Here is a 14,510-nt window from a genome sequence, read left to right on the forward strand (position 1 = left end):
AATGGACAGAGAGCACTGGAGAAGACACATTTCATTATGCATGATGAGGGGCTTTCCCACACTTGCTTTCCATAGGGCAGGCTCTCTGGGGTTGACAAGGACTGGTGTAAAACACAGACCTCTCAACCTGCCAACCTGAGTTCCTTTACCAAGGAAAGCACCACAGAAATGAGCACGCATGGGAATCTGTACGACTTTACTATGCCAAAACAGAGTCAGGCCTTTTGCTCTGGCTGAATTACTAGGACAACCTCCTCAAACAATTAGCAGGTTTATTTCATATTACGTTTTGTTACTATTGAAAGTGAACTTCTGGGGTTTTTGTAGTTGAAGAGTTTTGTCTTGAATTGCCCTGATGAGTAAAGATGGTAATTAATGGTGCGGTTTGCTGTCCATAAACTATTAACCAATAACCAAGGAGAGCCTTAAGAGAGAAATGACAAGCACATATGATGAGAGGCTGCTGATGAGATTAGCTGAGGAGAGCACTATGCCAATTACATTATTGTGCAATTGCAGGGTCCTGCATAGGCAGATGGACCTTTGGGACTCCTTTGGCAGGACTGGAACATTAACTGTGTTTACAGTATGCCAATATATCCTGCAAAACATCACAGACACCGTTTCTAGCTCTTTCTTGTAAAAGGAGAGTAAATTGTTTTATTTCTCCTCTGGGAAATGTTCCAGAATCCTTTTGAAGTGCTTATGTTGCATACTGCAGCTGTGGTGTTTACAAGAGTTCCATAACTCTCTGCAAGATTTGCAAGTGAGAAGAATATGACTGGCTGTATTTCTATTTACCCCTTTAGCCCCTGAGTAGTTAGGCCACAATTTAAGGTCATTGCAGGGTGTTTTTATGAGGAAGGAGAACTAGCAAAAATGGAGATCTTTCTTCTTAGGTACTGTCCTGCAGATCTGTAAAGAACCTTTCTCATCTTCTGTGTCCATCAATGCAATGCAAACACATGGCCAGAAGCAGCCTCTTTGCTTGCAGGTTGAGTTTCTTTTCTACGTTGCATTCTGCCAAAAAAAAATTCATTCTAGGACATCCTTCCAGAAGCACAAAAGGAGCTGCTTTCTCAGGTGGTTACCTGACTTCGAGGGCTGGTAATTTTTTCCTGATAATTTTTTCACACTTCCCCTTGCTATAGCCACCAACTTGTGCAGGACAGTGCTATCTGCTTCCAGACTCTCAAAAAGAGGAGCATTTGTTTATTCCTTTGCTCAGGAGACAGGCACACCAACCGGCGCAACAGTAATGGGGCTGCACTAGAAAGGACCTGCTGTTTCGTCTCAGCCTGTGCTGCTCATGAGTTAAAACCCACTAGCTTCAGTCACCTGCACACCTTCAGACTGAAAAGCTCATGACTTTTAACTCTGCTTTAGAGTGTGAAGGTGCTGCAATAGTCCTTTCCTGGGTTTGACTGTGCTGCTTATTGTACAAGACACGACAGAACAGAGCCTCTGCCTCAAAGAACTTACAATAAAACTTTTGTCTTCAGCAGAAAACAAACTCCCTACACATGTTTTTATCTCAAAGTTAACAGTCATAAAACTGTAGAATCATGGAATGGTTTGGTTGGAAGGGACCTTAAAGATCATCTAGTTCCAACAGCCCTGCCATGGGCACGGACACCTTCTCTTAGACCAGGCTACTCAGAGCCCCATCCAACGTGGTCTTGAACACTTCCAGGAACAAGGAGTCTACAACATCTCTGGGCAACCTGTTCCAGTGTCTCACCACCCTTATAGTAAAAATATCAGTCTTTATAAATTATAGGTATCAGTCTTTATATATTACAGTACAGATTTATAAATTATAGTAAAGAAAACAATCAGTTATCAAGCAGTAAGCAGGCGGAAGATTTGCTTCTGTATCATCTTGCTGTTTTATTTTACTTGTTTCTGTAAGAATAAACAATATATAAAACTTACTACTTTTGCAATTTTCTCAGTTAAGACTAATGTACACCAAGGTGTTGGTTACATTTGTCATATTTTATTTGTACCAACCCAATTCTTATCAGTAAAAGGGTCATCTCTTTTTCTTGCTCCGACCTTAGAAAAACGGTTTCTTTATAGTAGGAAAATACTTCCATTGCATCACTTAGCCCCAGCTGAAACAGGCTGCATTTGTTAGCTCATGCAAAGCAAAGACTGATTCTTTTTTCCCTTTGAATAATATGAATTTAACATAATTTATCTCAATGTACTGTTGTGCTTAAACTCCTTATAATAACTTTTGCAGATAAATTCTTAAATTAATGTGATGTGTATCAAAGTACTTGTCACACCAGTCCTTTATTCTTTGCCAAGGGTTTTCTTACTTCTTTAACTTATTACATCAGAAGTGATTACAGTCCTCAAGAGTCATGTGTTGTCTGCATGCCCATTGCTCCAAAGGATAAGTAAAAGATTTCATTTTTAAAGCCAAAAGTCATAGTTCAGATGGGGGGTACACGGAAGAAAGAAATGTTGGGAAATGAAGCAAATGGAGCTCAGCTCTGCAGCTGTCAGGGAATGTGTTTCTATGTTGCATTTCTTTGAGCTACAGATAAAAGTTCCAGCAAAGACTGACTTGGTTCTTGTGGAAGGTATGTTCAGTCAGTGTCTGCTCAGAGGGTTGGTGAGCAGTGCATACAGCTGGCAAAGAGAAGCAAGGATCATCCACAGTAACCTTCCTTTCAGTTGAAACAGGGAAAGCATTAAGTCAAAATGACAGGTTTGAGAAGTATCATGGATTTTATTGCAGAACTCAGCATCTGTGCTCAGCTCCCCTCTACCTGCCAAGCTGCAGGCAAAGTTGTTCCTAGAGCCCAGGTGACTGGATGGAGCACTGGGACAATTTGGCCCTGGCAGGAGCAGGACCAGCCTGTGTGCGACACACAGGCGCTCTGAGTCACTCGCACTGAAGCCACCATGAAAATGATGCCTCGAGCCCTCAGGTGGCCCCCCTGACCTGCAGCTCCTCCTGCAAGGGACAGGAGACCTCCACAAGGGACATGTTGCTGGACCAGCCCAAATCTCAGACACGGAAAACTGCTGTGATGGCTCAGGAAGTTTGCTTACATTTTAGAGGCCAGGGTGGCTGGCTGATGCCAGGGAGGGTGCCACCTGAATCTGTGCGCAGACTGAGGAAACTGCCTGTCAGGCAAGGCAGTCCTTGCAGGTATGGGTGATCCATAAGGGGAGAACGGAGAAAGGTAAGCCACCAGCTAGGAGGCTGCACTGAGCATGGGCAAGGGAACAAGGAAGGAAACATATTGACCCAGACCTGTGAAAAACAGTCCATGATATAAGAGACTTAATGAATACTTTTGCCCACAGAAGAAGGAGCAAATATATCTTCCCTTTTCACTTGTTTTGGTGGTTGTGGTGGTGGTTGGTTGGGTTGGGTTCAGTATACAACCCTTTTTGGACACATTTTTAAGAACTGTTCAGGTACAGTGTGGAAGAAAGAACAGTCTGTTCTGTCTTATGTGGTGAGCAGAAAAAATGAATTACCAGAAAATAAAAATCAGTTCTTTGCACTAATCTTGTCAGAATCCTATATCCTAACCTATCAATAAACCTATATTTTCATGAACATCAAGCTGCACTGTAAATATTGAAAAAGAGTTAATACACATGTTCAGGCAATTGGGAATGTTTTTCAGCAACTGAAGTTGGTGGACTGGATGGCTAAGAAGCTTTTCTGATCCAGAGGGGCGGTCCAGACAGATGCAGAACGTGCAGTCCCCTGTCTGCTGAACTGCTGAAACGTCTCTTGAAAGAGACAAGTGAATGCTAATAACATCTTGTGGAGCCCAGGTAGTCAGCTTGGAAAACATCTTCAGAAGTTAAGGGAAAGGAGTATTTACCTTTGGCCACAGATGATGACTGTTAGTTTGCCATCACTGCTGTGACCTCAGGTTTCCAGGTAGCATGTGATGTTCCTCAGAAGCGGTGGGTCTGTGTCAGCACAGCAATGCCTGCCCACTCCTCCTGGCCCTCCTGGGTGGTGGTGGCAAGGAGGTCCACGTACAGGACCTCGCTGCCCTCCCTAAGAAAGCAAATGGACATGAGAACCATTCAGAAGAGCAGCAGCACTATCCCTCACCAGCTGGCGCTCCAGTGGTGGACACAACATGCTTCCCTCCATCATCTGCCCACTGCTTCCCAGAAATTTGAAGACACAATCCCTTGTCAAGGTCTAAGTCTGCAGCCTCGTCTGAACCATGCATGGGAACCACTTCACCAGCTCCATTTAGCTCCACGTGTCAGTTTGTTAGTTCATAAAAATAGAGCAAAGCTCTCACCTCACAAAGCAGCAAAGACAGTATCCCTGGTACCCTACAAAAAGAATCTCTGCTGACACCAAAACTTGCACTTTCCAAAGGAATTACTTCAGAGCTGGGGGCTGTTTAAAGCATAAACGACTCTGGCTTAGAAGACAGACCTGAAAAAAAACTTTTCTAAGTTTGGTCAAAAGGAAATCACCCAAATTGGAGCTCGATCTTATTGTCTTTTTCACAGCCCTCCTTTGACCTCTAGAACAAGTTGCTTGTTTCAGTTCTAAAGAAACCATCAGATTACTGACTTTTGAAGGAATTTTTTTATTTTGTGGTACCTTTTGGAGTGCTCTTATCATAATTCTGTTCTACATTGTGAGGGCTCTTCCTTTAATTCACCTTTTATAAAAGTTGAAAATCCCTCTCACTGGTGGGTGCTGAAAAAAAGCCCCAAAAAACAGAACACCTGGGAATTTTTGTTCCCCTTTGCTTTCTTATAGCATACTAGTAACATTTGTCATTGCCTACTTAAATGCAAAATGCTGGTCAAGTGTGTGACTTTCTTTCATTTATCTGACAGGTAAGCTGCAAAGTGCTGCAATTCTTTCATCAGTACATGCTGGGCTGCAACTACTTCTGGATGCTCTGCGAAGGCATTTATCTTCACACGCTGATCGTGGTGGCAGTGTTTGCTGAGGAACAGCGTTTGCACTGGTATTACCTCTTGGGCTGGGGTATGTATGTCACCATTTGTAGCAAGAGGGTCAATACTTTCAGATGTTTAAATTCTTCTAGCACTTATATAGCACTTATGATCTAGTTTATATCACTAGATCACAGCTTAAGATTGAGTTATTGGATCCTAAATTTGAGTGCATATAGTTGCACAGGCTTAGAGACTTACAAAAAACAGAAAGAAGCGTATTTTTTATTTGCTGCATCTTGGGATTTGCAGAAAGAAATGCTTATGTTCTATTAAGAAAAGCTATGGGAGAAAATAGGTTTCTATTCAAATATATCTCTTGTCTAAAAAAAGTTGTTTATTTTTGTCACTTATATGCAAAAACAGGAATGCGTGACAGTACCTAGAAAGTATAATTTTCCTGGAATCAAGAGGAAGGATCAATATCTATGTCTCACAAAGTGAAGCAAACACAGCATATGAAAAGAGGAACCAGAATTTCTCTGGAAGTGAATCCAGTATCAGATATATTTTAGCATATGTTGTTTTAGAGGAAAAAATTTGATTTTGCCTACTGCATAGAAAATGGCTTTGCTGTCAGGACTGTTTTTGTCCAAAAAGAGACAAGAGATCTCTAAAGCATTTCAGAGAAACATACAGGTGTCAAAAAGCAAATCTCAATGATGTTCTACGAGAGTGGTTACAAATTTGTGCACAATGGATGCAAACTGCATGTGGTCACGTGCATATTGCCCAAGGAACGATGACTAGGTCTGGTTCTTCATCTCCAGATATGCAAACTCTTCTGTTTTCACTAAGGGACCCCTTGCTTTTTTAATGGGTAGCAGCAGCAGATATTTTTCCTTTGGACTGTCTGGTCCAATAGAAGACCATATAAATATAACCAGTATATTACAATTAAGTTTCTTTTACATTTAAATCACTGTTGTAAATCCAGTCCACTTCAGTGTTGACAGAAAATCAATATCAAGAGCTTTTTTCCAATTTACCAACCATGAATCTCTGGCCTCATTCCAATTTCTGGTAAGGCAGTTCCCATGTCTTGAAACCTCTGGTGCAGCAAAGCAGCAAATGATGGACCTTTATCCATTGGCCCACTGCACATAGGGATGTTCTTGCAATCCCTGTCTGAAGCAGATACAATTTATTCTATATTTGCTATCCTTTTTGGTGAAGTTGTACTTTTTCAAGATTATTTCATTTACAGCAGGAAAACAGAAACATAGCCCTATTGCTTAAACCAAGAAAAAATAGGAATTTTTAGATTAGATTAACAGATAATCAGATAATTAAGTAATTAGATCAGAGGAAAATGACCCAATTCTACATGTTCTGAAAAAACTTAAAACACTATCTTCAAACACAAATTAGGCATCCAATAGTTGATCCTAAATAGGCAGTAACAGCAAAGTTATCCCCTATTTGGATTTTCATTTTAAAGTCTGGTAATTTATTTTTCTTTTATGATACAAGGCTTAGTGCTCTCTGGATACCTACATTAGATACCAAGAAAATTAGCATGATTTTCTAGTTTATATAGATTGTAGTGCCAGACAGCCGTCTCCAGGCATGTAAGAATTTGTCTTTGGTTGGTTTTGTTGGGATTTTTGGGGTTTTTTAATGACAACACCAGCATGCACTCTTTTTTCTAATGAGAATGGCATCTTTTCTAAGAAGAGAGACACCTGTCATGCTTTTGGAATTAAAAGTATGTGGGACATTATCAGCTCTTAAATGAAGACAACCTTCCTGAAGAATTCTAAATCAAGTTAAAGTTTCTGGACTTCGTCAATCCAAATAGCTGAGTCCTCTTGGAGAGAGGAACTGTGTTATCACAAAAATCTCATTGCTCAGAATATTTGAATATAAAAAGTCTCATAGGGCTCTGAAACAGTAGCCTGATGTGAAGAATCATTTTAAACGTTTGCTTCCAGACAAAGCTTTTTCCATTTTCATGTCTTGCAGAACAAGGCTTCCCAAAATGTGTCCCTCCATATCCAATTTGCAAGAGGAATATGGTCATAGACATTTTCTTTTCTCGTGACATTCAATTTAGGCAGTGCAATTTAATGCAACTGTGGCATCCAGCCTGCAATGAAAGTTTACAAGCCAGCTGTAGTAGTGCTGAGAATGACACCAGCAGCGTGGTGGGTAATTCAGTGAAGTTACCTGATAAGACACACATCTGTATCTGCAGCAGTGCCCAAAAAATGAAGAGGGTAGTGGCTATGGTAATAGGGCCCTGATAACTTGAGAAGGAAAAAGTTATTTTAAATGAGCATAACTCTTGACAATGGTGTCTGCAGCCTTTTTAATGAAACTATGTGAATACTTCCACAAAAAAAAAAAGGTAATGGTTAGCACCTCCTAACTGTAGTAGAAATATTATTAATAGCAAAATGGTCCAGTTAGGGCTATCTGGTGACCCCTTAAGTCTGCATGAATCAGTGTAATTCCACTGATTCCAGAAGGAGTAGTAACACAGTCTAACTTTAAACATCCAGCAGTGTTAATCAGTGGAGAGAGATATGCTTCTCCAAAGGAACCAGGGCAGTCTGTGCTCTGAATTACAATTCAAGACATCAAGGCAAACGTACAAGATAGAGTTACTCGTTATTTATTGCTATTTCTAATCCCTATGCAAGAAGATCTGGCTTATTTTATTTGGAAAAATCACTAATGACATTTGTAAAATAGCTTTATAAAGAAAATTAAAATCTGAGCAAATATAAAAACATCTACAAAAGGTTTGAGGTGACTGAATGGAATCTGACGTGGGCAGATGTATTTCAAGGCTGATGCCGTCAGTTCACCCCTTCTCTGGGAACTGCTGCTGGGGATGTCATTTCTTGTTTGTTATTGTTTCACTGAGTCAGGAAATCACCGTCAGGCAGGACAATAAAACAGTATCAACTGTGTGCAACAATATAGTCCGTTCTGGCTGCTTCAGGCGGCTTCACCCAAATAAAGGTGAAAAGGGAATCATTAATTTGGACAGTGCTGGAGCTGAGTGCCTTCCAAGTTGTACTGGGAATACTGACCTAGTTGCTAGTTTGTGCTGTAAAGGACCTGGCATGACCTAAAGGGATATATCTGTTCCTGGGACAGCTGGGGTAACACCTGCCCTGTGTTATTCACTGCTCACCATGTGGAGGTGGGACTCTGTAGTGGTACCTGTCACCATGACCGCATAGTCCTTGATGATTCACTTCGGTAACTCTTTGCCTTTTGGCCCTTTACAAGAGAAGAGCAAGATTTAGCCCTAGAAGAGCCCATCCAGCCTGCAGCTGGAAATCTGAGCCATAGAGAGTCATGAGCTTCTTAGCCTGTAACTGGCTAATGAAGACTTTCCATTGCATTCTTGAGATTTGCTTTTGAGTTTGTTGAGCCAAATATCCTAGGCTAATGCATTTAACAGAAGAAAAAAGCTCTTTTTGCATCATGTGGCATGCTCTACTTGCAAATACTTCAGGCCACAGTTTTCAGCTGAAGCATTTTTGCTGTAACAGAAAGGCCCCTTAAAAATTGCATTTCAATCTTTTAATGAAACTGACCCAGACTTGCTCCATTTCCCCATCAAATCTATGTTTTCAAGCTGTCAACCCCATCAGCTCACCCTGAGGTCATAAGCTCCTTTCTTTTTAATTCTGAGCTTTTTTTTGTTTTGCTGTGCATCATCAACCAAAAAAGGCATTCTTCAGACAGAGGCCAAGTCATCATTTTCTAAAACCATATAAAGGAGAAGGCAATCCAGTTTGTTCTCCCACAGCTGCATTGTCCTCTCAAGGTAAATTGCAAGAACTTTTTTTTTGCAGTAGAGTAAGCACCTATTGCTTAAAGATACCTGGAGACATAAGAGTGCCCTATTTATGTATTTTTGGACCTTATTCTCACTCCCCACAATGTGACTAAGGATCCTCCATCTCTTCTAAACATTTTTATAAAATCACTAACATGAAAAAACCAGGAGCTGTGTTCTTCCCTCTGTGATTAATCATGGTATTGACAGGATATTTTCACACGTTTTCATTTACAATTATAGAATATCCAAAGCTCAGTAGAAAGGTCCATGGTTTATAGGGAACAGGCAGCAGTAGCACCAAAGGTGTGCACCAAGCTCTCTGCACAGGACAGACAAGGCAGTAGATCATGTCCAGCTCTCTGTATGCGCAAGGCAGTACAAACTGGGGTCAGCACTGTGGTGCAGGCTCCCCAGTTCCAGGTTTCTAACCTGTCAGAGAGGGACATGGCAGTTAAGCAAGCTGAAGGGAAACGAACAGGAGTGGACCAGACTGTCATTCTCAGTGTCAGGCTGGAAATAAGAATTTGAGCTTTCCACTTTGTTAAGCATGGCACGTTGCCAAGCCCAGTGCAAATTTACTCCCATCAGCTCCCCGTCAAAGCCTCCTCTGAGGTGTCACAAATAAGTCAGGATGTGTGAATTTATGGTATTCACAGCTCCTCTCCCTGCAGAGATAAAGCTGCATGGAGTGGGCTTGGCTGCACAAAGGCTGGGAACCTACAGGAGATATCACAAATCCCCATCCCCCAAAAACCTCCTGGCTCCAAACACTTTCTCATGCCATTGGCTCCAAAAGAGAAACTCTTCACTCTGTTTTTTATTGCTCCATAATCTGGCATGCAAGTCAGTGTACCTCTCTCTTGCTCAACAGTTATTTACATGATTTTAACAAGTGTCCCCGGTTTCCTGAGGGAATACTGCTCTGAGAACAGAATGATCCCTACAGCCTTCCCACACTGCCTGCTCACACCCTTCCCTACACAAGCCACAGCAATGCAGGGGAGCCTGGCAGCAGCTTTGAGACATTCAAGGAGAGCATGGTCTGTGGGCTTTTCTTCTCCTTTTGGCCTGCCTTGAATGTTAATCCCTTTTGCATCTCACCACTGAGGTGCTGCCAGGGTCTGAGTGTGACGGACTAACAGTTCTTCCCTGAAACATGATTTCATACGTTTTGTGAACAAGAGACTTTTTAGTGTGTGAGACACATGAAATTCAAGCTAAACAAATACCAAGACTGATCCATAACTTTAATCATTTCAGGGTTCCCTTTGGTGCCAGCATCCATTCATGCAGTTGCAAGAGCCAGATACTTCAATGATAAGTGAGTAGCATGTCTGTTTTTGAAGGAACTTAGCATTATTTAACTGTGCAGCAAATTTTATTCAAGTCAAAAATAAATGTTAATGTTGTATTTCTTCTCCAGCTGCTGGATGAGTGTTGACACATACTTGCTTTATATTGTTCATGGACCTGTAATGGCAGCTTTATTGGTAAGAATATTATTTGGTATCAGCAGTATAATAATTATTTTAGAAATGATGCTAACCTGAACAAAATAGAAGCTTCTGTACTATAAGTATTTTGGTCAAGACTCAGAAGAAACTAGAGGTTTTCTCTCTTCAGTGTTACAAAGGACAGGCTCACAACACTTTATTCCAGTGAGAGTTATTTGGGACTGAATACACTGCATTTATGTGACATCAATTGTTAGCTGTGTCTCAGCTGAGGCGAGCTGGTGTCTCAGCATGAGTTTTGCTGGTCACTGACCTGGTATGTCCAAAGGCAGGGAGCTAAAAGAGTCCAGGGGAAGAACTGGACTGGGCTATCTGAGTAGGAGGACAAGATTCAAAATGCAGCTTGGCAATGTGCATACATATAACATCTGGTATGCCAGTCATGCAGTTTGGCGTGGTAACCCTGACCCTCCTGAAAGGCACAGAAAGGGTTTTAGTCAACCCGAGCCCCAAGCTCATCTCAGTGTGTCATCCAAGATGCACTTTCAGCTTTTGATCTGCCTCTTACTTGCAAACAACTGCGTGGACGTATCTGCAATTATTCCCTCAGAGATCAAACAGTAGCTCAGTGAGTACTGGGAACACCTTTGAATAAACAACTTTCCATCTCATAGTTTAAAAAAACAAAAACCTTTCCACCCTTTCTGGAGCAACAGTTTTTAACATTAGCTATGTGAAGCGGCCCATCCTTCCCTGCCATAAGGGTTGTTTGTTGGTCCCATAGAATCACATTTATTGTGGGTTTATTGGTTCAATCTTGATTGTATCTCCTATTGTAATGCCAATTACCATCTGAGAGGCCATTTAGCCTTTATTTTTGTCATTGTGATCCCATATTGGCCACAAAGAAAAAAGAAGCAACTGTTTTTTAATGGAAAAAGAGCAATCTTTAGCTGTTTTCAAAGTAAGACATTATAATTTCTGTATCATGTTTATGTCATTTCCAGTCATTTTTCTTGTGAAGATGTCAATGTCTACAGAATGTCCTGCTTGATTTGCTACAAAAATCCCATAGTGACAGATTGATTCCAAAGAGTTGAGGATTTTTAGCTTTTTTAAGTCTTTCTTTGACTTTTCACAGTTACTTTCAGAAAATCTAAATGTGGAGGTTAAGCAGAGTGAGTAAAGTCAGAATTGGATGGAGAATAAGGGCTACATTTAATGCTGAATGGGACCTCAGAAGTAATTTATTACTCCTCTTTTCCAGTAGAGCACAAATGTAAAACAGTTGAAAGGTCTCCCAGTGTAGTTTAGAAGTGGTAAAATGCTTTACCAGAGCTTTCTGATTCACCGTTCTGAAAAAAATCAGCTGAAATTTCTGGTACATAGATGTGATTTGAGCTCTTGAAATATCTATGGAAGTTATACAACTTACATACTTATTTCAAAAAATTAGCAGGAAAAAGAAAGTCTATTAAAGCTCAGAAGTGTCAGTGCCTGATTTTACTGTAGCAGACTAGAAAAGAGTGATCTGGGTACACTGGAGACCGAGGAGGTCTGTGATGTCAAGGATGTCCACAGGGTAACCACTGAGCTCATCATCAGCCTGGGTCTGCCCTCCCTCGTCCTGCAGGTTCTCAGCATATCCCACAAGGAGCTCTCTGTGAAGCCAGGGCCAAGGGCAGGTTACTTGATGCTGGGATCAGATTTCCAGAAATAATTGAGGAGAGAAGGTGCTGAACTACTTGGCATCACTGACCATAAGGGTCAGGGGCAAAATTTTCTGGTATCTGGAGTTTCTGCCCTGGGACAGCAACTGTTACCTGTTCCCTGTGGGTAGAGTACCACGGGGTCCCTGCAGTCTGGTGAAGCAAAGGGATGGCCTAGGTTTTCCTCAAGAGCAGCCTTACACCCCTGGTCACACACAAGCCTGAAGCATTAGTCTATGGAGCATATTCCTTAGGGAAATTGTGTGCTCCCATAGGTCCCATGTGCCCAGGGGACATGCCAGGGTTTGTCTCACCTGGCAAGATAGCTTGGCAACTGTCAGACTCAGGACAAAGACATGGTTATTTCTAGGGGACAATTCGTCCACCCCGTATAAACTTCAGACATAAAAATAATATTAAATGTTCCCTGGAAAACCTAAATTTGCCCACATCAGTGTCAAAACAGCCAGTTCATCCTAGAACTGACCCCTGCCCACCTGAAACACCCATGCAGACTCCAAAGCATGTAGAGTATGGCAGCTGGTGAAGGGTCAGTAGCTCTGATCGAGGAAGCTGTGACCGGTCCGGAGAGATGGTCCCTTGGAGGATCATCTTCCCGAGGCCCGGTGTCTTCCCTCAGCTGCTGGCTAGGAGGGCCCATGCAGAAGCTGTCAGCTCTTTAGTAATTGTCAGCTCGTGATTTCAGCTCAGCTCTGCAGGGCAGCCTCCAGGCGAAGCCAGACCAGAGAGAGAGACGAGAGGCCCGTGTAGCTGTTCCACACGAGGTAGCTTTATTAGTTCGCCGAAGGGGGGCTAGGGACGAGCATCTCTCTCCTTCGCAGGGGCGGGGGGCTAGCTCTTATAGGGATACAGGGGGTGGGTGTCAGAGGGTAAGGGCCAATGGGCTACAAAGGATCTGCACAGGGTCTCCCAGAGGATTCTGGGTTTGTCTTCTCGCCGTAACTGAAGAGGAGCTCCCTTTCCAGAGGAGTTCCGCTGGGAGGTTTAGGCGCTCTCCTTATCTCAGCAGATGTCTCTCCAGGGCAGGGGCTGGGCATACCCCACAGTAGAGAGCTGCTTCACATATCTTTTCTGAAAATAGTCAAGATATTTTCCAAGACCTGACTGCCCAGGAGCTGCCCATTATAAGATACAATAAAGCTAGAAAGCGACACTTTACTGCCATTTATGTGCTCCATATTTGTATTTTGAAAGTCTGTTTAATTTGAATGCTTTCACCTACAATAGCTTTGGTTTTGCAGGTCAATTTTTTCTTTTTGCTTAACATTGTCCGAGTTTTGGTGACAAAGCTGAGAGATACCCACCGTGCTGAGTCCAACATGTATATGAAAGCTGTCAGAGCCACTTTAATCCTGGTGCCCTTACTAGGAATTCAGTTTGTTATTATTCCCTGGAGACCAGAAAACCGACTTGCTGGAGAAATATACGATTACATCATGCATATATTAATGCATTACCAGGTATGTTAAATAGTAACAGCTTCAGAGTAGTTGAATTGTTTGATGTTAAGCTAATTTACTCAAAGATACTGTTGCCAGGGGTTTTGCCCTGAAACTGAAAAAAGCTGGGTTTTCAGTTCTTTTCCAACCGTTTCACACTATTTGATTATCTGCATTTACACAAGCATCACCACTGTGTAAAGAACAGAGACAAGATAGGGGAAACGATGTAATTATCAGTTTATGCTATTTCTAAACTATGGAGAGAAAAATCAGTTCACAGAGGGCTTTTATGTTCCAACACAATTTCTGTTGACATGCTCAAATTGACTGAAACTAGTGCTGTGACCTTAATATTAAAATTAGCAGTGTTTGCAAACTGTTTAACAGAGGGAATGCCAACACACAAAAGAAAAAGCAGAGACAACTAAGCTACATTTAGGAGTTAGAATTCCATTATTAGGCAGTTTAAATTACAAGACTGACATTTTGATTTCAAAAATGCTTTGAAAATACAACATCGTTCAGTAAGTCTAGTTTATTTTCTTCTGAAAACAAAACAAGTCGAACCTAAATGACTTTAAATGCTGGCTTATCTGGTTTACTGACTGGAATATATCCAGTCCTATATTGACTAGGAAAGGCAGTTTTTCAATGCATTTGTGAATAGTGGTCAACACAAGTGAATTGGGTAACCTACTTCTGGCTTCCTTTCATATGGAAGGTAAGCGAAGAGATTATTTTAATGCCGTAATAAGAAGAGAGCTTAAAAAATTGGTAGTGCTTTTTCCTTAAATGAAATTATAAATAAGGCTACCAAAATCTATGTATTCTGTCAGATTATATATACTGCTTATCACCCTTATCCCTTCAAAACTGCAGGTGTTCTTGCTGCTTCATGGATAGAATAACTGAACTTACAGGTCTGCTTTTGAAGTGTATGCCATCTTATATTACAGTTCTGCTTAAAAGGAATGAGAGCCTTGTTTCTTCTATTATTGCCTGTATTGTTACTTTTTCATTCACAAGAGCTATAAAGGAATATCTCCAAATTAGCTTTTTGGAGACAAGTTATTTGCTTACAGTTTTAGTAAGTTAGGATAAGACACAT

The 14,510-nt window shown here is 41.4% G+C and overlaps 1 protein-coding gene across 1 annotated transcript in view; it reads left to right on the plus strand.

The window, feature by feature from the left end:
* Positions 1 to 14,510, plus strand: part of CALCR (calcitonin receptor) — a 160,719-nt gene that overhangs the window by 126,057 nt on the left and 20,152 nt on the right. The window contains exons 8-11 of the mRNA XM_032112051.1: positions 4,852 to 5,005; positions 10,037 to 10,097; positions 10,200 to 10,266; positions 13,202 to 13,420. Of these exons, the coding sequence (XP_031967942.1) occupies positions 4,852 to 5,005; positions 10,037 to 10,097; positions 10,200 to 10,266; positions 13,202 to 13,420 (501 nt within the window). The remainder of the gene's footprint in view (positions 1 to 4,851; positions 5,006 to 10,036; positions 10,098 to 10,199; positions 10,267 to 13,201; positions 13,421 to 14,510) is intronic.

This window comes from Corvus moneduloides, chromosome 1 (genome assembly GCF_009650955.1).
Source record: "Corvus moneduloides isolate bCorMon1 chromosome 1, bCorMon1.pri, whole genome shotgun sequence".
Taxonomy (NCBI): Eukaryota; Metazoa; Chordata; class Aves; order Passeriformes; family Corvidae; genus Corvus; species Corvus moneduloides.